General features: G+C 41.5%; 1 protein-coding gene across 1 annotated transcript; it reads right to left on the bottom strand.

Annotated features, from left to right (window-relative positions):
• Positions 1 to 1,307: 1,307 nt before the first annotated feature.
• Znf449 (zinc finger protein 449) lies at positions 1,308 to 19,087 on the bottom strand. The gene is made up of 5 exons (XM_059250992.1): positions 18,865 to 19,087; positions 16,806 to 17,251; positions 14,924 to 15,128; positions 2,969 to 3,082; positions 1,308 to 2,805 (listed from the first exon to the last, which is right to left on the bottom strand). Exons 2-5 carry the CDS (start codon positions 17,157 to 17,159, stop codon positions 1,922 to 1,924), a joined length of 1,557 nt encoding a protein of 518 aa, XP_059106975.1. The 5' UTR covers positions 17,160 to 17,251; positions 18,865 to 19,087; the 3' UTR covers positions 1,308 to 1,921.
• Positions 19,088 to 22,958: the final 3,871 nt, after the last annotated feature.

The following is a 22,958-nucleotide window of genomic DNA, read 5'->3' as shown; positions in this document are numbered from 1 at the left end:
GTATTTTTAATCTCTACATTCAGACTCCTCCTATGTTACTGGGGTCTAATTTTAATCCCAGAATTATTAGCAGCATCATACAGGGACCTGGATGCCAAGAATTAAAGACACATCCTGGCTCTGGCACTTTATATGATTTGGCACTTAATTACAAGCTCTCTTGTATTGTTCTCCATTTGCTTCCCAACTCTTGTTTAACTGGAGAGATTTGAAACTCTTTATGAGCCTTACACATGAATCATGTTTTGTTACTAGCTTCCATTAAGACTAGAACAGGACAAGTTAGGCACATAATACATACCCGCCAAATACTTCTATGTTACTTCAAAGAACTTGAATGCAATGAAGAGACACACTTTCCTTAGTTCTACTTTAAAGATGACTGTGTATCTTCACGAAGGGAATATAATTGAATGTCCCATTGCTTGTGTCTAATAACAAGGACTAAGCTCAAGGAGTATTTTCACATATCAACAGCTTTCATTGACTTTCTCCCTTACTATGAGATTTGAGTTGTTACTATGATTACATGAGAACATTTATATAAGTAGCAATTCTGTATGTATATGTATGTGTGTGTGTGATTATAAGTAAAATTCAAAAAGGTTAAGAATCACTAGGTAATTCATAACTTATGTGAATTAGTGACCTTCACCTCTTAAAATGATGTGTGTGTAAGTATAATTAAAATTCAGAGGCTGCAAATCACTAAGTAACCCACAAATTATGTGAATTAGTGATCTGAATGTCCTTGAAATGATGTGTGTATAATACAAAAGATGTATATTTTCAAATCATGTTTTCATAAAATTCTTGACACTGGAGATAACTAGGTTTAGAGCTACAGGACCACACTGAGAGCTACAGACATACTGGTTTAAGGCAGTGGGTCCCAAGGGCTACTTGCAGAGTACTACTGCAAGTTATTACTATGTGGACAAGAAAAAGGTTCTGGGGTCAAGGAAGTTTGGACAGCACTGTGCTACAAGAGGCGCCTTAGCCTCCTTTACTAACCTAGGACCTTTCCAAGAGTCTCATAAGCTCATGAGCATAATGAATCTAGGAAGGACACACAGCTAGAAGCAATTCCCAACATTTTTGCAGAACATCTTGCAGAACAAAGTATTCTACGACACATACTTAGGAAACACTGAATTAGAGAATGGATACAATTTCAAAAGCACTGAAATAAACAGGAGAGAATACCAATGACTGAAAGTCCACGGATACTTGTTCTTCAGTCCATCTAAATAAAGTTAGATTCTACTTGTACAACTTCAACTGCAAGTTATTTCTGCTAGAGACAGTTAGAAGCATAGTACTCCACTGTAACCACCATCACTCACAGACAGCCAACTAAGCAGGGCAGCGAATGTCACAAAAGTCCAAACATAACATCACAACTCTAAGCATAAAACTGTAAATGGAAACAAGCCTGTTCCTTAGGCCAATGACATCCTCTTTCTCCTAATCCTCCTGAAACGTTTTTATTGTTTGTCAAAATTCACTCCCTCATTTCTTGCCACATGAAGCATGTCTATCTAAATGGCTGCTTTCATATAGTCGCCTTTAATAATTATAGGGGAGAACAAGTGTGGTAGTGCTAGAGCAGACACTGTTATTCATTCATCCATTATATTGGTCCTACCTATAAACGATTGCCACCGTTTATATGCTTTGTGCTTATGCTTATCATATGGTTGCCTTGGAACCAATAATTTCCATTGCAATTAAACAACAGAAAAAGACAGAAGGTATTAAATTCAGAAAAACTGTTAAGGATAGGTAGACACTGTAGAACTCCTATACCTTGAAAGATGGTTTTTAAAAATAGCACCCCTCAAAGCTGTACTTCTAAGACGGACAGCTAGTGCAGGCTCCCATGTTAACCTGTCATAGGACCTGCTCCCCTTAACAGTTCTTAAAGAAGTCCTCTGAAGTGTGTGACCTGGTGCATGATAAGGCCTGCTCTCTGCCTGAAGCTTTTAGAACAATGAGTACACTTGTATGGCTTTTCCCCTGTGTGGATTCTTAAATGAATTACAAGGCTTGGTCTCTGTCTAAAGCTTTTCCCACAATAACTACATTTAAAAGGTCTCTCTTCTGTGTGTGTTCTCTGGTGCAAAGTAAGTGCTGTCAGGCGACTGAAACTTTTCCCACAATTATGACATCTATGAGGTTTTTCACCTGTATGAGTTTTCAGATGTCTTTTAAGACTTGATCCATGACAAAAGCTTTTTCCACACTCAAGACATTTATATGTTTCTTCTTCAGAATGGGTTCTCTGGTGCCCAATAAGGTGTGAGCGCCGAGTAAATCGCTTTTTACACACACCACATTCATAGGGCCTCTCTCCTGTGTGAAGTCGCTGATGTCTATAGAGGTCAGAGCTACGCAGGAACCTTTTTCCGCATTCAGGGCATTTGTGAGGTTCCTCTCCTGAATGAATTCTCTGGTGCCCAGTAAGCTGTGACTTCCGAGCAAAACATTTTCCACACTGAGGACAGCGGTGAGGTCTCTCTCCAGGACTCTTTTTCTTTGGAGGCTTCGGGTTGAGAGGTTCTTCCAAGTTGGAGCTCTCAGGTGTTTCTCCTAGAATGGGGTTCTGAGGATCTACAAGTTTTGTTAAATCTGTCTGTAACTCCTCTGGGGGTGGCTCCCACTGATTTTCTAATTGTACATAGTCTTTTTGCAGAATGGGACCATGGAGAGCATTCCCTTCTAAAGTTACAACAAATGGGTACATATTTTCCATTTTTTTCTCTTTTGAAGTATCTTCTTCATTTTCTATTCCCATCTCAAAACCTGAGAAGAAATAGAAACTGAAGGTTTCATTGTGTTCGGAAAAAGGAAAAAGTGAAGGAAAGTCAATAGTGAATGTAAAAATGCCTAGACACACCTCCAGGTTCTTTACCCTGATTAATGCTGATTCCCTTCTTCCTGAGACTGTAAAGGAACCATTACTTACCAATCTTGGAATCAAGTAACTGTTTCATTTCTTTGGGATCCTCCAATTCTTTTACCCATGGCTCTTCTCTATGATCCAAGGGGAAGTTCATGTCAAGCTTTGGCAACTGATAACCTGGTCATAGAAGCAAAAAGGGAGAAGCATGACAGTGTGGTTCATCAAAGGTTTTTCTGGAATACAGGCTGAGTGCATGGATACGTGGTGTCTTAATACCCATTTTCTCCCCAGTTACTGTTCCTTCATCGGGAGTCACTTGTAAGAGTCTTTTTTAAAGATAAGAACAAAACAACAATTGAGAAGGCCATTCTTTTGTGCTTTCAGGTGAATGAATCGTGCTCTAAAAGCAATGCATTATGTTAGTTATGTATTTATTTTGATAATACATTTATTTATGCTAGAGCTAAAATATGGAGTAAATCTTTATAAAATGTTGGTATAGTGAAAACTGGCAATTACTGCTTTTGAGTGCTTAAAGAAGAACAGTCTAAACATACGTGTCAGAGAAGAGCAGTCTAAACATACGTGTCAAAAAACAGTGGTCTAAACATACATGTCAGAGAAGAGTGGTGTAAACTTAGGTGTTAGGAAATTGTTTACTGGAATAAGTTCACTTGATACCTTCACAGAAACATTTCCATTTTATTGAACTTAATTGGCAGCAGCAAAAAGTAGTTTTAATGTGTCAGCAGGAGTCTAGAAAGGGCATTTAAAAAATAAATAACTCAAATGAACTGCTAGGTAGTGTTTCTGTCTAACATCTTAAGTACTACTTGCTCTCCCGCATATTTGGCCTTCATTGGCATCCTATTTTTCCTGCCTCTTTTTCTTCCTCCTCATTGCTGATCACACATACTGCTCTACTGTAACATTTGCTATGGAAATGATCTAACAATAGTAGGAAACAAGCTAACAAGTGGGCTGATGGTTAAGTGTTAGAATTATTAAAATGGCACACACAAGTAAATACTAATCCAAAGGAAATTTTGTATTTTAGATTATGACATGAGAAATGGATCGAAATTCCTTGTTTGTTGTATCAAGAAAAGACCATATGTTTCAATTTTAAGACTAAGAAATGAATGATAGAACTCAAATGGATTTCTGTGCTGGGTGTGATGGTGCATGCTGTAATTCTAGGCTGAGATAGAAGAATTGCAAGTTCCAGGCCAACCTTGGCTACAACGTGTGACTCTGCCTCAAAAAGAAGAAAAATATACTTCAAAATTCACTATTCGGTTTTTGTTTGGATCTCAAAGTTAAGATGAGAAGAGGGGACTGTATGGGATAGATAAAAATGCTGAGGGTCACAGCTCCAAGGAAAGGTGCTGTGAGAAAATAAAGGGCACAAACTAAAACGTGGAAGAGATTACAAGCTGATATATAAACTACTGATTCAGAGAACACTTCACGATGGCAGATTATACCCACCTAACAACTGCCCAGTTCTCCTGGGGACAGGATTGAAACAGCCAGAAAGGAGCTAACTAGCCTTGGAGGTAGCTGGTGTTAGCTGTGAAAAGACAGAGAAATGAGAAAACGCAGACCCTTCTGGAGAGTAGAACAGAGGACCACAAAGAAAGAGCACCCTACACATGGTAATAGCACAGCAGAGAGTGCAGGCTGGAACAAAGGAAGGAGAAACCCAGAGAATGCAGTCTTCACTAGCATGCAAAAGTACAGCCTGGACATGCAACATGGAATTTGCACAGCACACGGGCACTGGCGGAAGTTTACCCTACTTCCCACCATATTAAGAAAGCCATCTTAAGGTCTTATCTGAACTGCTTCAGGATTCAAAGATACCTACATTTTTTTTTTTTATCTCCAGAAACCCACAGTAAAACCCACAAACTTATCTAGGAAGTGTTGGACTAGACAGCCAATCATCTGGCTGCTGGAAAAGACATAACCAAACCCACTGAAAGCTCTAGGCTATGTCCTTTCTCACTACTCCTAAAATATAGCACTGGAAATCTTAACCAGAGTAACAAGGCAAGACAAAGAAAGAAAAGTGAAACCAACAGAAAAGGATGAAGCCAGATTATCTCTCTTTGCAGATACATTCTTATATTTAAGACCCTAAAGACACAAGAATCTAAGACCTGGCAAGATACAAAACAACAGAGAAGATCCAGTAGCTTTTTAAAAATAAAACAGTACTGACCTTGAGAAGGAAATCAGAAAAACAATGTCATCTAATATACCATCAAAAATGACTGGGAAGAGGGGCTGGAGAAATGGCTTAAGCAGTACTTCTCTGCACTTAACATCAGAAGAAGACATCAGCCATTTGTAACACCAGATCTGGGGGATCTGATGCCTTCTTCTGGCCTCTGCAGGCACTTGTATTCTTGTACCCCAATGCACACGCAACTAAAAATAAATTTCTTTTTTTTTTTTTTTTTGAGACAGGGTTTCTCTGTGTAGTTTTGTAGACCAGGCTGGCCTTGAACTCTGGCTCTGCCTCCCAAGTGCTGTCATTAAATGCGTGTGCGGAGATGGCTTAGCCATTAAAGGCTAGGCTCACAACCAAAATAAAATATTTTTAAGTACCTAGGAATAAACCTAATCAATGAAGCAAAATTCCTCTATAATGAAACCTACAAAACATGTATGAAAGAAATTGAGGAATATACTAGAAGACTGAGAAACTTCCCATGTTCATAAATTAGCAGAAGTAAAATTGTAAAATTGCCACTGTTAGCCAAAGTGGCCTGCTGGTTAAGTGTAATGTTCAAAATCCAAATTACATTCTTCACTGAACTAGAAATCAGCCCTAAAGTTCATAGAAGCACAGAAGATACAAATAGTGAAAGCAGTCCTGAATAAAAAGGAGAATGCTGGAGGTCTCATAATACCTGACTCCAACAGACAAAGCCGCCTAAAATACATCTTGGAGGAAAAAAAGAGTCTCTTCAACAAATGGTACCTGGAAAACAGAATATCCACACGTAAATGCTACTTCTTCATTTTGTTTGTTTTTCAAGACAGGGTTTCTCTGTTTAACAGCCCTGGCTGTCCTGGGTCTCGCTTTGTAGTCCAGGCTGGCCTCGAACTCACAGAGATCCACCTACCTCTGCCTCCCAAGTGCTAGGATTAAAGGCGTGCGCCACCACCGCCCAGCTTCCACACATAACTAATTAAGACTTTATTCCTACCTCTAGTCCTATTAAAAATTAATTTAAAGTGGATCAAAGAAGCCAGGCAGTGGTGTCATATGCATTTAATCACAGGGTTCCAGGAGAGCTAGGACTACACAAAGAAACACTGTCTCAACAAAAAGAAAGAAAAGATCAAAGACCTTAATGTTAGATCTGATACTTTTAAACTACTAGAAGAAAACATGGTAAACATATCCTGGTACACTTATCAGTAAACCTTTCTGAAAAGAACTCCAATATCTTGGAAAACAATAGTAAGAATTAGCCAGTGGTATCCCATTGATTCCCAGCACCCACATGGCAGCTCACAACTGTCTGTAACTCCAGTTCTAGGGGACCTGATACCCTCATACAGACATATAGGCAGGCAAAACACTAATGCACATAAAATAAAAATAAATAAATTATTTAAAAAAAAGAAGGGTTGGGGATTTAGCTCAGTGGTAGAGCGCTTGCTTAGCAAGTGCAAGGCCCTGGGTTCGAGCCTCAGCTCAAAAAAAAAAAAAAAACTTCGGATGACAAGTTGGCTGTTATTTGTTGGCACATTTCTCTACCTTAAAAGTAAGGTCTTTCCACAGTTAACCAGCAGAACTGGGCCCCAGGCCAGGAGATGCTGACGCCAGAGGGAGGTCACAAAGCCTGGCATTACAATCTGCTCTGAAAGGCAGAAGCCGGATCTACTTTGGTTGCTGTTATCAACCTTAGGCAAGAAGCCTGAGTTCTAGGAACCCTTACTATGCCCCCTTTAGACTCCACAGTCTCATGTGAGGTAAGAAAGTGAGTGTGTGAAATGCGGGCGACGACATCTGTGCCACCATAGCATCACCTCCTTGGCCGAGCTCTAACAATCTGGTGAAAAAAACCTTGTGAACAGTAATGGAAACAATTGACAAAGTAGTGAAATAGCTTAGAGAATGTGTAAAAAGAAATCGTTGCTATTCATCTGAGAGGGTTACTGTCCAGCGTATATATAAAGAACAAAAGAAAGAAAGAAAGAAAAAAAGAAAGAAAGAAAGAAAGCGAGCGAGCAAGCGAGCGAGCGAGCGAGCCAAAGAATAAGTAATGCAATCAGTAAATGGACAAGTGAACTGAACAGATACTTTCAAAAGTATGACCAACCAAGTGTGGTGGCTCATGACTGTAATTGCAGCACCTGGGAGTCTGAGGCAGGAAGACTGCCATCTGATAGAAGCCAATATGTGCTACATAGTAAGTTCCAGGTCAGCCTGGACTACATTCTACATTCCAGTATGTGCATATTTTCTGGCCAAATGCATAGCTTATATTTTTTAAGGATATGACATTTTAGATAATATACTGTAATAACTTTAACTCAAATGTGTAGCTGTTATATAACAGTTTCCACTATAATTGGACATTTCATTCTGCAGGGAAGCCTTTAAGACAGAAGGCAAACAACTCAAGACAGCTCCAGGAAGTCCCTGAAACTGATCAGATTCACTAGGTCCCCTTCTTCCCAGGAGTAAACAAGCCAAGCTACAAAGAAGATTCTCAGATGAGTCGATCTGCCAAGAAGACTTTGAGAGGAGACCAGCTGCCTGGAAGAAGCAGAAGCCAGCAGAGCTGCCTGGAAGTGGTTTAGACCAACTGAGGCACCGGGAAAGGAGACTCTCCAACCTGTTGAGATGCCTGCCATGTGCAGTGTGCAGTGTGCTCCAGGTTCCAGCTGTGTGAGCTGTCATTGTGCTGGGGTGGACTTTGGTGATGCAGCTGTCTTTGAGTCTTTTCTGCTCCTGTAAGTGACCCTATAATAATCATTGGATCACCAAGTTTCACTTTATGGTATCTGTAGTTTAGTCTGTCATGGGCTCCCTGTCTGAGGTGAGTAGACCTGTGTGTAGCACCTCCCCAGGAAAAGTCTTGTCACACAACAAAGTCATTATTGTTATTTAATTCTTTGTTAAATTAATGACTGGGTAATTTTGCTGATTTCTTCCCCCTTGTAAGCTAAGTATTATAAAGTAGTTAATCTGACAGAACTTCTTCATGGTCACTCTGAAATGACAGGTATTTCTGTACGGCAGCAGAGGAAATACTAAAAAAAAAAACAAAAAACAAAAAACAAAAAAAACAAACAAACAATCAAACAAAAAAAAAAACCCATCAATTACAAGTGAACTATTTAGGTAGAGATTCGAGATTCAATCTGATTCGATTAAAGTTAGTAGAGGGGCTAGTCTAAGGGCTCAGCAGGCAAAGGCTCCTGCTGCCAAGCTTGCTGACTTAAATTCAATTCCTGGAATACATGTGGTAGGCCCAGGAATTTACACACACACACACACACACACACACACACACACACACACACACACGTAAATGAATGTAATAAAAGTTTTAAAGTTAGTAGCAATTTACTAAGACATAAAACTCCAAATTAGTTAGAGATTTAATGATACCAATTTAGTTTGAGATGAAACTGAGTTCTCATTAGAAGCCAGGGAGGCTGAAATGCAGTGGGGCGACATAGTTAAAGTGTTAGAGAAAAATGGAAACTATTAACTAAGAATCCTACATTCGAGCTGCAGAGATGGCTCAGAGGTTAAGAGCACTGGCTGCTCTTCCAGAAGACCTGGGTTCAATTCCCAGCACCTACAACTGTCTGTAATCCTAGTTCCAGGGGGATCTGACACCCTCACACAGACAGAAATGTAGACAAACTATCAATGCACAGAAGATATAAATAAATAGAAAGAAAGAAAGGAAGGAAGAAAGGAAAAAAGAATCCTATATTCAACAAATCTGTCTTTCAGAAATGAATATGCAAAAAAGATATCCCTGAGAAAACAGAATTCATTGCTAGCTGACTTGCCTGAAAACAGTTATGCAATGTTGAAAATAGTAAGTGTAGTCCCTGGGTCTGAAAGTGAGAGACTCTGAGACAGTAACTTGAAGCTACATGGAAAAAAAGCACAAATGGAAGCAGCATATAATTCTAAGTCAAAAGGTCTGCTTCTTTTGCCTCAAAACATTTAAGAAAACAAGTCCTATGTCATGTAGAAAGGCAATATATTTGTCAATAACAGCATAGATGAGGCAGGTGAGAGAAAAATCTGTACATGGTTAAGACATGACTAGAGTTGCCTGCTCAAATCCACCTAAAGAAATGAAGAAAACCATAAATGATTAAATAATGTTAAAAAACAAAAGCTGTAATGTATTTGCTTTCCTTTATCCCTTTTGTTTCTTTTAAAATCCTTAAAACTATGTGTAGTAATAATTATAGCAATGTATTATGGGGCTTCTACCATGTTTGATATAATAATATAATTATAATACAGAAGTAAAGAATACAGACCTATATAGGACTAATGTTTCTGTATTTTAATGACATTGTTAATATAACTCTGAACTGATGATAAGTTAGAGCATAAATGGTAAACTGTAATCATCTACTTAAGAATTAACTTAGAAATTGTGAAAATTCATTAAAGCAAGTAAAATGCTACACTATAAATATTCACTTAACAGAAAAGAAAGCAGTGTGTGAGAGAGAAGAGCAAAAGAGTTCTGAGATATATAGAAGACGAAGTAAAATGGCACATATAATTCTAACTATATCCGAATCAGGCTAAATCTGAGTGGACTAAACAGTTCAGTGGAAAGAAAGTAAAGTTCAGACTGGAGTTTTGTGTTGCTATTTGTTTGGTTTTCATTTGTTTTTTGAAACAGGGTCTCACTATGTAGACCTGGCTGGCCTAGAACTTTCTCTGTAGACCAGGCTGGCCTTTAACTCACAGAGATCTGCCTGCTTCTGCCTCCAAGATGGAAAAGGATATATTGTATAAATATTATTCATAAGACAGCTAGACAACTCAGATATTAAAACCAAAAGTTACTATTTATAAAGGGTCTCATTTTATAGTGAGTAAAAAAACAATTTATTAATAAGATATATCCCAAAATATTGCTATCCAAATTAATAAAAACCACTTAAAGTAGGAACAGAAAGATTATCTCCTCAACTTGATCTATGCTATCTATGAAAGACCCACAGATAATATCAAAGTAATGATGAAAGAGCAAATAAAATTCTCCTGAGACATGGAACAAGACAAGGGTGTACTTTCACTACTTCTGTTTAATACTGCTCTAAAGGGAAACTACACAATCAAAAGATAACTATTGCCGTTCATAGGTGACATCATTTTATATATATATGAAACCCTAAAGAGTCTATCATGATAAACAAGGTAAGTATGTTTGTAGGCTACATGGTCAATACACAAAAATCAACAGTAATTCTATCTACTTTCAAAGGACAATCCAAAATGTACTGAATGAGATAATTCCATTCATGATAACATTAATAAGACTAAAATAATTTAAGAACAAATTTAATAACCTCAGTGTAAAATTTATACTTTGAAAACTATAAAACACTGTTGAAAACACCTGAGAAAGTCCAAGTAAATAGAATCACATCTCTGGTTCAGGCATCACAAAATGCAGTATCATTAATAGAGCAGCACTCTCCAACCTGTCTTCAGACTTGACACAATCCCCCTTAGTGAGCCAACTGACTCTAAAACTTAGTAAAAACAACAATAATCAACACAACGTAAATGTGGTCCTTTCTTAAGAACAGATGTCCAACAATATCAGTCCGTAAGGACTGATAGGAAAGTCCTAAGGACATTCAATGCAAAATGAACAGGCTTTTTACTTTTAGGCTTTCCATGAAAGCACACGGTGACATCTAGATAACTACGCACAAGTAAATGGTGCCCACCCTCACTATTAAATCATTGTTGAAAATGGATCCAATTTTTAGATGCAAGAAAAAATGGGTAAACGGCTGTTTTAAAATAAGCCCTTGAATTATTTACAGTCTTTCCCCTTTAAGTGTGGGTTGGATCTGTGACTTTGTTCTAATGAGAATATTGCAGAAGTGATAGTGTGTGACTGGGTTACCAACAACATCGTGGCACATGTATTGCTTTCTTTTCGATCAGCTGCTATGAGAGGAGCCTGCTGCCTGTCCTGAGGACATGCATATGGAGAAGTCCCCTTCCCTTAGCAAGGAAGCGAGGGTTCTGCTAGCTTGCAGAGACTGAGCCAGAAAAAACACTGTAAACCTTCTGGAAATTCCTGGCTCATAGAAATTGGTTTTTTTTTTTAAAGCATCCCCTCTTTTCATTTTCTCCTTTAAGCTGCTAAACTTCAGAGGTGATTTCTAATTGTGGAATATGGTGCAAAAGAAATGATATAGTGGAGTGTGATATAAAGGATAAAAAATTGGAGGTTAAGAAAGGTACTTCAATAATGTTCTCATCCAGTGTTCAGTGTTTTACTAAGCTCCACTTAGCAAAGATCATGTCACAAAGGCTGCTCTAGGAGGTGTCCTTACTATACTGGGCGTTAGATATGACTTACATTAGCATTTAATATGGCAGGAAATTCTGAAGAAGTTTAAGTTACAATAACCTTCTCAGCTAGTGAGATGGCTCATCAGGTAAGACTGTTTGCCTACAAGTATGAAGATCTAAGTTTGACACTAGGAACTCACATGGTAGGAGAAAATTGACTCCTGCAAATTCTCTTCTGATATTCACACATGAATGTACATGAACACATATACACATACAAAATAAATAAATATAAACTTATTTTAATTAAAAAATCTTCTCAGGCTAGAGAGATGGCTCAGCGGTTAAGAGCATGCACAGTTCTTGCAGAGGACCTGGGTTCATTTCCCAGCACCCACAGGAGGGGTCTACAACCATCTGTAACTCCAGCTTCAGGGAAACCAATACCCTCCTTCGGCCTCCATGGGAACCTGCACTCACATACACGTATTAAAAAAAAAAATTAATCCGGGTGGTGGTGGCACATGCTTGGGAGTCAGAGGCAGGTGAATCTCTGTGAGTTCGAGGCCAGCCTGGTCTACAGAGTGAGTTCCAGGACAGCCAGAGCTGCTACACAGAGAAACCCTGTCTCAAAAAACAAAACAAAATAAAACAAAAGAAAAAAGAATCTTCTGATGCTTTACAGATGACATATATTTACATTTTACTTTAAATGTTCATCTCTCTTATCATTCAGCACACCAAAAGGGTGTGTTCTTTGACATCTTTCATGTACTCAAAGTGAAATCTCATCAACTGAGTCGAAAAATCCAGAGCTTAGGCAATTGAAAATGTGTTCTAGTTCTGAGGCACTAATTTGAACTCCACATTTTCTAAGTTCGAATTTATATGACACAGTTAAGCTTTCAGGCCTAGTATCCCCTTACCCTTTTTCTTTCTGATTGAAGAAAGTCTACAATCTCCCAAAGTTCTAGGGTGTCAGGCATAAAGTTAAGTGAGGGAACTGTTTTTTCATTTTTTTTTTTTTGAGACAGGGTTTCTCCATGTTGTTTTGGTGCCTGTCCTGGAGCTCACAGAGATCCGCCTGGCTCTGCCTCCTGAGTGCGGGGATTAAAGGCATGTGCTACCACCGCCTGGCGGGAACTGTTTATTTATTTTTTTAATATTTAGTTTATGTGTACACCTGAGTGTATGAATGTGTACCACATGTGTGCAAGAACCTGTGGAGGCTAGAAGAGGGTGCTGGATCCCATGGAACTAGAGTTACACAGAGTTGTGAGCCACTATGTGGGTGCTGGGAATCAAACCTGGGTTTTCTGCAAGAGCAGTAAGCTCTTAAGCCCTCAGCCATCTCTCCAGCCCCAAATGAGGGGATTTTTTCTTCCTTTTTCTTTTGGTTTCTCGAGACAGGGTTTCTCTGTGTAACAGTCCTGGCTGTCCTAGACCTCAATTTATAGACCAGGCTGGCCTTGAACTCAGAGAGATCCACCTGCCTCTGCCTCTCAAGTTCTGGGATTGAAGGCATTGCCACCCACCATCCGGCAATGAGGGGATTCTTAAAGATTTTGTCCTTGTTAGATCTATTTGCAGTTTCCATTTAAGTTCTTTTCTTAATTTTGCAATTAACAAATGTGGCAATAGTTAAATGACTATAATTAAATGACTAATCTGTATATATTTGGGAGGACATATGTAATATATATATATATATAAACTTCAGTTTTTACTGACAGGGGATATGGTCCAGACTTTCAGATAAACTCAATGGATTTTGTGTATGACTTTTACATTTTTCCCCCATTAACCATTATCTTATGATTTTTCACTCAATCTCCAATATGATATCATGCAAAATATTAAGATGCTTTTATTTTTAAAAAATAAAACTTTAAGTAACTTAAATAAATAATGTGACAATAAGTCTTGCATCATTTTATATCATTTTAAATAGGATAATTTCTTCCAATTTTTACTTTTTACTTGACTCATTATTATACTTATTTTTAAAAATACACTGAATGTCTGAATGTGAATGTGCTTTAGAAAGTATGAAAATGAATATGAACAGTAATAGTAATACTACTGCTCTATGATTATGTACCTGCAATATTGAGACAAGAAAGAAATCACATGCAAAAACAGAATGAATATACAGATTTATAACTGAGTAGGATGGCTAAGTTCTAAAATTAATTGTGTACATACATGAAAAAAAAAGGAAACTCTGGGTTTTCTTTATTTTGTTTTTTTTGAGACAGGGTTTCTCTGTGTAGCTCTGGCTGTCCTGGAACTCTCTTTGTAGACCAGGCTGGCCTCAAACTCACAGAGATCCACCTGCCTCTGCCTCCCGAGTGCTGGGATTAAAGGCATGCACCACCAACGCCTGGCTAAATTAAACTTCTTAACAGAATCTGAAATGAAAGCAATATGAACACTATAATATAAATGATAATATTATATAGTACTGCTTCAACCAATATGTATAACTATGGACTTTAGGATTATTTTTCTTTCTTACCATCATTTAAAAACATTCTGGCCTGGTGTGGTCATACCTTAAGCTTATCTTGACCTATGAAAACCAGTCTTCCTCTGAGTTCTCTATGCCAGTGAGTGATACTGCCATCTACCCAGGTCATTATTTCTTGTTCATTACCCAATAACCAGTCAGTCAATGACAAGTCCTATGTTTCACATACACTAATATTTGTGGAATTGCCTTTTCCTCTCCACGATTAGCACCTTGGCTCGTCTGCTTCTGTCGGCCCCTCCCAGTGCAAACGCAGGTGTTCTTTGGGCCCCAGAGCGCTGCTGCTTCTGCTCGTACTCCTCCCCCTCTCCATCTGCACTGCTTGCTCAGCAAGCCCATTCCTGTGTAGCCCTGACTGTCTTGGAACTCACTCTGTAGACCAGGCTGGCCTCAAACTCACGAGATCTGCCTATCTCTGCCTCCCAAGTGCTGGGAATAAAGGCATGCACCACCACTGCCCGGAGAAATTGACATTTTTTTTTTACCTCTTATGAATGACTGCATCCTTTTAAGGATCTGAAGAGAAATGTTGCAAAGTACTCTACTCCAATGGGGCTTTATAGAACATAAAAGCAACTGGATCTCACCTTTGGATCTCACCTTTGGATCTCACCTTGCAGGCTCAAAATTTGGTGGACAACTGTCCTCACCAGAGGATCTGAACTCCCACAAGAGGTTTTCCCAAATAACATTCTTGGTGAAAAGCCCCTTGGGCAAGGCCATCACTACAGCCAGCTCCCAAGGACATTCTATCCAATGTGCCTCACTCCCTGTCATTCCTAGAAAGAGATTCCCTCCTCCTGTTCTCAGCCCTCCACTTCTTTATGTCAGTGGTCCAGTGCCATTGGGGGATGCATATTTCTAACTCAACCTGAAACCTCAAAGTTCTTTAGCTGTCAAACAGAAACCCAGAACTAAAATAAAACCCTTGCCTTACCCGGGTCCAGAAAGGATTGACATTCACCATCAGCACTGTAGTTTAGATCCTGTGGCCCTGCTTGTGTAATCCAGGCCTCTGGCACTGGGGGCTCCTGGACAGGTTCCATTACTTGGAGTGCCGGTGCCTCCAGGTGCAAGTTGGGTGGCATGGGCACTGTTCCAACTGGTGCCAGTTCTTCCAAGAGCATGTCATCCATATCAATCTGAGAGAGAGGCCAACAACATCACTCCAAAGTCTAGACTCCACCGGAAGTAAAGCCAGTTTACCACTTTCTAAGTCAGCCATTCCTCACCAACTGTACCATGAGCCACACATGTAGCTTTAAAGTCTCCAGGAGTTCCAGGAGGCAATGCATTAAAAACACCAACCAACCAACTAAACCAACAAAAACAGGAGAGTTGACTGTACCAGGATGTGCTTCTTACAACATATATAAAGTACCAGGGTTTCAATAGCAATCAACACAAATAATTACTGGTGAGTTATTCCACCTGCTCCTTCCTTCATACAAAGTCTCTGTGGGGAGTGTGCATTTCACACTCACAGCTGATCCAGCTGCACTGTAAGTGCATTTGAGTGATCAAGTGCCAGCAGTGGTTTGCAACTCCTAACATGTGCAAGGGATGCCCAGACCTCCCAAAGAAGAAATCTTCTATTTTCACCCAAACTGGAAGCTGTGGAAAGTAAGGGAAACTACTCCCCCACGCTACCCTAGGGATGCAGGGACCTCGGTGACTTCCTATGCAAGCCACTACTTGCAGTGAAGCCAACTGCTCTAGGAACCCCAGTCCCAAGCCCCAGAGCTTTCGAGTGTCAGGTAGAAGCTCTTGCTATTTTCTTCTGGGAAGAGTGCCCTGTGTTCAGCTTGCCCTGTGCTCACCTATACCTTCTCTGAACGGAAGTCGCGAGAGGTGGTTCTGAACACAAGGCAATATGCGGGCAGGAGCTGCTACTGGAATTTAATGGGCCAGAGATGGGCACATCACTTACAATGCAGAGCTCTTCCTACACTCTCCCAAACTTGGGACTCCTTCTTCAAACCTTCATGTAGGTGAAAAGAATCTAGCAAGAACCACATCCTGCCGATAAGGTAGAAACCAAATAACTTTTGTGTATTATTTTTAGCACTTTTGCACAAACCAGAGAAAACCACAGAATTTATTGCCCTTTACTAAGAAATTTTTTGGCCACTTTGTAAAATCACATCACCAGGGACAACACTACTCATAGCACTGGAACCTTGGTCAGAATTCCTGACTGTCCCATCCCAGTAATTGAAAGCAGAGGTGCTGGCATAGGACCACTTCATGATGTCTTCCCATGCAGTGAAGAACACATACACTGGAGAAATACCTATTAGTTGACACTAAACTAGGTTGCCTTTCTTTGCATTCTCTCTACACTCTACTTGACTCAGTGTCAGCCAGATCATTCTGGAAAGAAACAAACAGTAAACAGTTTAGAATGTGTGGAGCACATTTACCCTATCCTCTCCTCCTTCTAAAGAAATTCATTAACAAAGTAAAAACCGCTAGACACTTAGAAGTCACAATCAATCATACCATGGCAGGAGCTGGCTAGCAAGCCACAGAGGAAAGTACTGTAATTGGTGTTTCTAGCTAAGCTAGGCTGTCTGCAAATTTCATTTAATAATAGTAACTGGGGCATTCCCATATGTGTGTCCTAAAGAGGGCATGGGGTCCGATCCAGTGGAAAACCTCAGACACATATGCTGATTCCAGCAGAAGAGAACACTGCAAAGTCTCTAGAGAAGTCTTGGGGCTGTGGAATCAGAGTCAAAATGATGGATATAGACCCGATGGTCTGGGTAGCTCTTTTTGTTTCCTTAAGAACAGAGACTCCACATTTTGTTTCTCACCTGTGGTTCTGGTATCTCAAGCTCTCTCTGTAAGTCTTCAATGAGTGACACAACTCTTTCTCTATTGTCTGGGCAGTGTTCCCGCACCCAGGTCTCTATTTCTGTGGGCAGAATAGTTAGGAATTGCTCTAGCACAAGCAGTTCCAGGATTTGTTCCTTAGAACGCATCTTTGGCTTCAGCCACTGACAGCAAAGCTCCCAGAGTTTGTTGAATGCTTCATGAGGCCCAGCAGCTTCTGTGTACTGGAACTGCCTGAAACGTTGTCGGAAGACTTCACAGTCAGTGTCATACTCCTGCAGCAAAGAGCCCTGATTCAAGGAGGCCTGGATTGCACAACCCAGGGCCACAGCCATCACCTCTTCTAGAATTTTACAGTTTATCTGGGGTCTATGTCTCAGATTGCAGGTTTTTCCTCTCTGTAATAATCTGGGGGAGCCACCTACAGCTGAAGACAGGAAAAGATGAAAAGGAGAAAAAGCAATGGTTACAAGATGGTATACTCACCGTCTTTACTTAGCTTTGCTTTCTCCCACAAAGACTTAAAAGAGCACTTCACAGTCTTTCAGGCGGTTTTGCGACTCAGATAAAAGCTGGGGACTCACTTCCCAGAACAACATTTATAGACACAATCAACTGTACATACATTTCAAACATTTACAAAAATCTCAAGAGCTCACCCACATATCCTCTAGAAATTGAAAATTCCATTCACTTTCTTAGCTAGGCCAGGTAAATTTAAGGTGCTCAGTAAATAGCATTTCTCAAAGCACTTCTCTAATATCTTACAGTGACAAAGGTAACTGCCTTTTTATAAGCTTCCACTGATCTGCTGGCTTTTAATCCTATCCCTAGTCTACTACTAAGTCTTTTCTTTTTCCTATAGGGATATTTCAAAAGAAACATAGGAGGGATAATGCAATATTTCCAAAATAACTAAAAGTGTCAAGATATTTTTACTGCAATCTGTGAGGTCATGGGGTTGATCATATACATGCCTATACAGGGCTCAGGATCTGCATATGCAGATATACTATGGATCTCCACTCTCTCTGCCTTTGCTGAGGCAGTTCCGTATATACCTGTGTTATTTAAGATTTTTAAAGAGATTCAAGAAAAAATAGTCCTGATTTTCTTGCCATTCAGTCAACTGAACCAAACTGACTCTGTAACACCCGTTACCGTGACAGTAACCTATACTTCTGTGCCACAGATTTAGGCATAATTTGCTGTGTAATTCTCACACCCAAATGCCCCTGCCTGCAACATGTACATTGTGATAGCATCAACTTCATAAAAATATCCTTCAAGAACCAAATGGCACAGAACGTGAATAGCAGCGTGCCTGGCACAAGGTAAGGATTCATGTGAAATTTATTGCTGGTCAAGACTCCTTCCTAGGAAGCTTCTAGTTTCCTGAGCCCAAGCATGTAACCGTTGCTGGAGGACATCCAAGGATCTGCAGTCTTTTGGCTGTGGACCCACTGTTAATCTTCTCCAGCCTCACAGCTGGCTAGCCTTTCCCTGGCTGACCCAAAACCTTCCACCACGTCTACCAGGGAAGTGACCCTCTAGGTTTCCTTTCCTGGGCCCTACCTAGTGAAAACTTCATTAAGAAACAGTGTTTTTTTTTTTCCCTCTCAAACCTCCCCTCAGTGAATCCACGCTCACAGGCCTACCCATAAAGCGATGTAAGAAAAGAGGGCACTTAGGGAAACAGCAAGCGTGACATGTCCCCCCAAAATCTAAAAGCTGGTTTAAAATCCGATGCCAGTGTTAGGGACGGGGTCCCCCCCAAGCTTCTAGATGACGATGTCCGACCACCCAGATGGGCACTCCCAGTCCTGGAGGACTCCCAGCAAGGCCTGGCCGGGTCGTAGGGAGCGGCGGCGGGGTCCCTGAACGAATAGGGGCCCGCCGCTCCTCCTTGCTCCTGGGGCCTGGCGCCCAGGGCACATACGAAATGTGCCAGTTTGTGTGGCCCCAGCCTGCGAAAGGAGCCCCGCTACCCGCGCCCGCGCCCCAGGGACAGCCACGCCCTCTGGCCGCTCCGGGACTCACCGCCTCTGCGCCCACGGCTCTCCCAAGCTCACCGGCAACTGCTCAGGGCGCAGGCGCGGAGCAGCGTTGAGTACTACATCTCCCGGCAGGCTCCACGCTGCCCGCTCTTATAGCCCACAAAGATGCTGACGTGGGAATGGCTGGGACTCTCCCAGTCTTCCACCTAGCTTCAAGCTGCTTTGGAAGAGCTCCTATTTCCGGTCTTATAGCTTCTTGGTCCTAGGGGAGTGGGTGGGACGAGCCCCGAGTCTTGAGTTAAGTAAGGACTTCTTCCCAACAGCTTTAAAGTAATCAGTGCAGGTGGGGGAACAACTTTGTTTAAAACAGCCTTGACCCGCTCAGAGTCTCAAGCCTCGAGGGAGAGGTTCTTGGGGAAGCATTTTTAAAATTCAGATTTCTGGACCCCACCCGACATCCTGAAGCCCTGGAGAGCTAAAGAGCTTGGAGCTTAAGGATTCGCATTTTAATAAGATTTTCTGGGATGCTGATTCTGATCTGTCTTGTCTGTGTGTCACAGTGGCCTTGCGTATGCTTCTTAGATTTTTTCTTTTGAAGACTTGGAGCTTCCATCTAGCGAAACCCTCCCACTCCTCTCCACCTTCAACGGCCACCAGTGGTCTCTGGAGTTTTAGGATTAGCCCACTGGCACTACTTCAAGTCTTCCAATTGGTCCCCTGCTGTTCCCGCCCCTGGAAACAAACTTTTTCAGGGTTGGCCCAATGGCCACTAGATACAATGGTGTTAACTGGAAAACCGTCCTTCTACTGGGACCCAGCTGGGGCTATTGGTCTGCGGGTGCCAGATTTTCAGTGCTAGGGCGTTTTTTCTGCCTGAGAATCTGTATCTAGACCTGAGTGGGCCCCAAATAGCGAGGCCAAAGCTTCCTGTTCTTGTGCCTCCTTGAGGATCTGTTGGGAAGCGCGACAGACACGGGAGGAGTGGGGTTGTTGGCGAGCACTGAAGACAGCTCCACCCAAGCCACAGTTGTTCTCATCAGCTGAGGGCTGGAGCCCCTGACTCCACAGTCCTGCGAAGCCACCATTACTGTCTTGACAGCAAGTCTAGCTGACCTCGACCAAGGCCGTATGGGAGCTTGATGATTCTTTTGCTCTGAGAGCCAGATGAAAAGGCTGATAGCCAAACTGCAATTGTGCGTGGAGGCACAACCTGTCCCTACTGGACCCAATATACACCCCTAGAGGCTGCCTACCTATGCTTTTGAAAATTGTTTCCAAGAGGCTTTTTATTTTTATTTTTTCCAAAAAACCCTTAGGCATTTCCTGGAGCACTGATGTGGGTTAATTCAGCCTAAGATGTGCATCAAGGAGCCTGGCTTGGGGACATTGATGCCAGAGCAGTTAGTTCCTGACCATCCTGTTCTAGGAAATCCACACCAAAGTGCAGGTGCTGCACTCAAAGAGCTGTGAAGAAGCGACAACTTTTTTAAAAATGTGTGGTTTGTTTAGAGGGCATTTGGAAGGTTTGGCAAATAGGTTAAGAGGAAGATTTCTCTGCTTGGAGAATAGGTTAAGAGGGAAGATTTCTCTGCTTCATAGTTGACCCCAAGGTCTAAGACAGTTCTCTTTGTTGTCTGGCTTCTGCACTCATGTTTTTTGTTTGTTTTGGTTTTTGTTTCTTCTGGGAATTAGTGCTGGGAATTGAACCTAGGACCTCATGCATTCTAAGTAAGCACTCTACCACTGAGTTACATTCCCAGTACTTTTCTTTCTTAAAAAAAAATATTCTTTGAAAATTTCATACCTTTATACAATGTATTTATATCACATTATCCATTTACCTTTTTTCATTTTAAATATATTCTTTGGAAATTTAACTTCATGCACCCCAATCTCGCTCACCTCCCAGTCCCTCCATATCTGCCCCTCACCTCTGCAGTATGCCCTCCCAAATTAATTAAAAATACAACAAAGAAACAACAAAAACCCCACCTTGCTCCTCCATCCTTCCAACACCTCTTCATGCATCCTAGTGACATCGGGAGCTGTGGTATGTCACACAGTGTACCCCTTTTGTCCAGTCAGCCCCACCCTCAAATGATCATTGCAATGAGTCATTGGTCTGGTTCAAGGCCTCTGACACACCATCATCACTGGACCCTCGCTGCAACTCCTCTCAGATCTCCTGTTGTCGCCCTGAGTCATGGAGAACCCGCGGTTATCATTCTGCAAGACCAGTCCCTGTTCGAACTCCAGCAGGCCATAGATGGGGCAGCTATTAGGGTGGGGCAACCCAAGGCCCAGGATGTGGGTCTGGATGGCAGCTGAGCTGGCTGGTTTTTGCCACTGGGACCACCTTGTCAGGCAAGGGAAAGAGCCAGCTCTCCTAGGCCCATGCCATCGTGGATGTGGCCAGCTCTCCCAAGCCTGTGGTAGGGGTGGGGCCATCTCTCCCACAGGGGTAGGGGGAGGCAGTGCCAGCTCTCTTGCTGCAATGTCCAGCGAGGGGCAAGGCCAGCTATCCTGGGGCCAGTGAGGGACAAGGCTGGCTTAGCACTGCCCTTGGATTTCAACATGCATGGTTCCTATGACCCTCTGTGGTAATAAATACAAGCCATGAACATCAGCCCAGACCCTGGCTGCTGTTGGGTCAGGGACCCAGACATGGTCCACGGCAGCAGACTGGGCCCAGCCCCATGTGGCTGCACAGGCCACTTGGATTGGCATGGCCCCCATGGCAATGAGGTCCTTGAATACCAACATGGCCACAGGTTCCATCTACTATTTTTAATTAACATATACTAATTGTACAAAGTAAAGATTTTCTTATGACATTTTCATGTATGCATGCCGTATACTGTGGTCATAGTCACCCCCATCCCTAATAATCTCCCTTTTACATTCATGTTCTTTTTCTTTTTCCTTAGATACCACATATGAGAATAGCTTATTTTACTCATTATGATCTCCAGTTCTATCAATTTTCCTGAGAATGTCTTAATTCCATTTTCTATCTTTTTGTTTCTTTTGCTTTTTAGAAGATCTTCTTGTCTTGACCTTCCACACTGTAGAATCACAAGTGTGCACCACCACATCTAGTTGATAATTTCATTCTTTATGGTTGACTAAAATGTCCCTGTATGTATATATCACTTTTTTCAAACCACTCATCTATTGTCAATTCAGATTTTCTGGCTTACTCTAAGAAGACCTATCTTTAACTGTGATGCTTTCTAGCTTAGTCTGGAACATTCCTCCCCAAAACCCGAGTCTAGTAAATAGGGTGGTATTGCTTTTGGCTTCCATAGGAAGACAGAGTTACTTCAATAAAAATATCAGCTGTGTCCTTAGATCAAAGGTGCTTTCCAATTTTGCCTATTGCCAACTATCTGCGTGATGTTAACACAAGACACTATTTCTCTGAGCCTCACTTTCCCTATAGGTAAAACTATAGTGAATCTTCTGGGGTTGTTCGGATGGGTGACAAAGTGTACATTTTGATCACTCTACTGGCACAGTTAATGCTTAAACTATCAGTTACTAAAGTCAGGGTTGGCCAAGAAGAATGAATTATGAACTTGAAAAAAATCATTTACAGTGAGGCTTTGAGGTCATTCTACCTGAAAGGACCAAGCAGACACCATAACAGGCTGTCAGTCTTCTCTCAGAGATCAGGCCTCAATTTCAGTTTCCTGAGACTTGAGCAAGCAGTTTCTGGGAGGGCCATGAACAAAAGACATAGTCCTTGCAGTAGCTCCCTTTCTGCACGTACTCATACTCTGCTCAAGGTTCAGCTAGTTGTTTACTGTCTGGGACCCCTCACCAACTTAGAGCTATGTGCATGGGGTCACTGTGAAAGCCTGGGCCACTGAGTTAGCCCCCACAGTCAGTATGTGCTAGGCCAGCCAGCCTCCACAGCAGATCAAGGACAAAGCCTGGGACTTGTTCAGGCCTGCCCCCAAATGGATAACTGTACCCCCCCCAACTAGCCTTAGCCAATTAAAAGTTACTAACATGATTGCCACTCACATAAACCAATCCTGAGTCTGTTCCTATGTAGTCTGTAGACCCCCAAGGCCCCCTTGCTTTAAAAACCCTGCCCCATTGCTACTCGGGGTCTTTCCTGCTCTGCTGCTG

Source organism: Peromyscus eremicus, chromosome X (genome assembly GCF_949786415.1).
Source record: "Peromyscus eremicus chromosome X, PerEre_H2_v1, whole genome shotgun sequence".
NCBI lineage: Eukaryota > Metazoa > Chordata > Mammalia > Rodentia > Cricetidae > Peromyscus > Peromyscus eremicus.
This window is presented reverse-complemented; position numbering and strand designations above follow the sequence as displayed.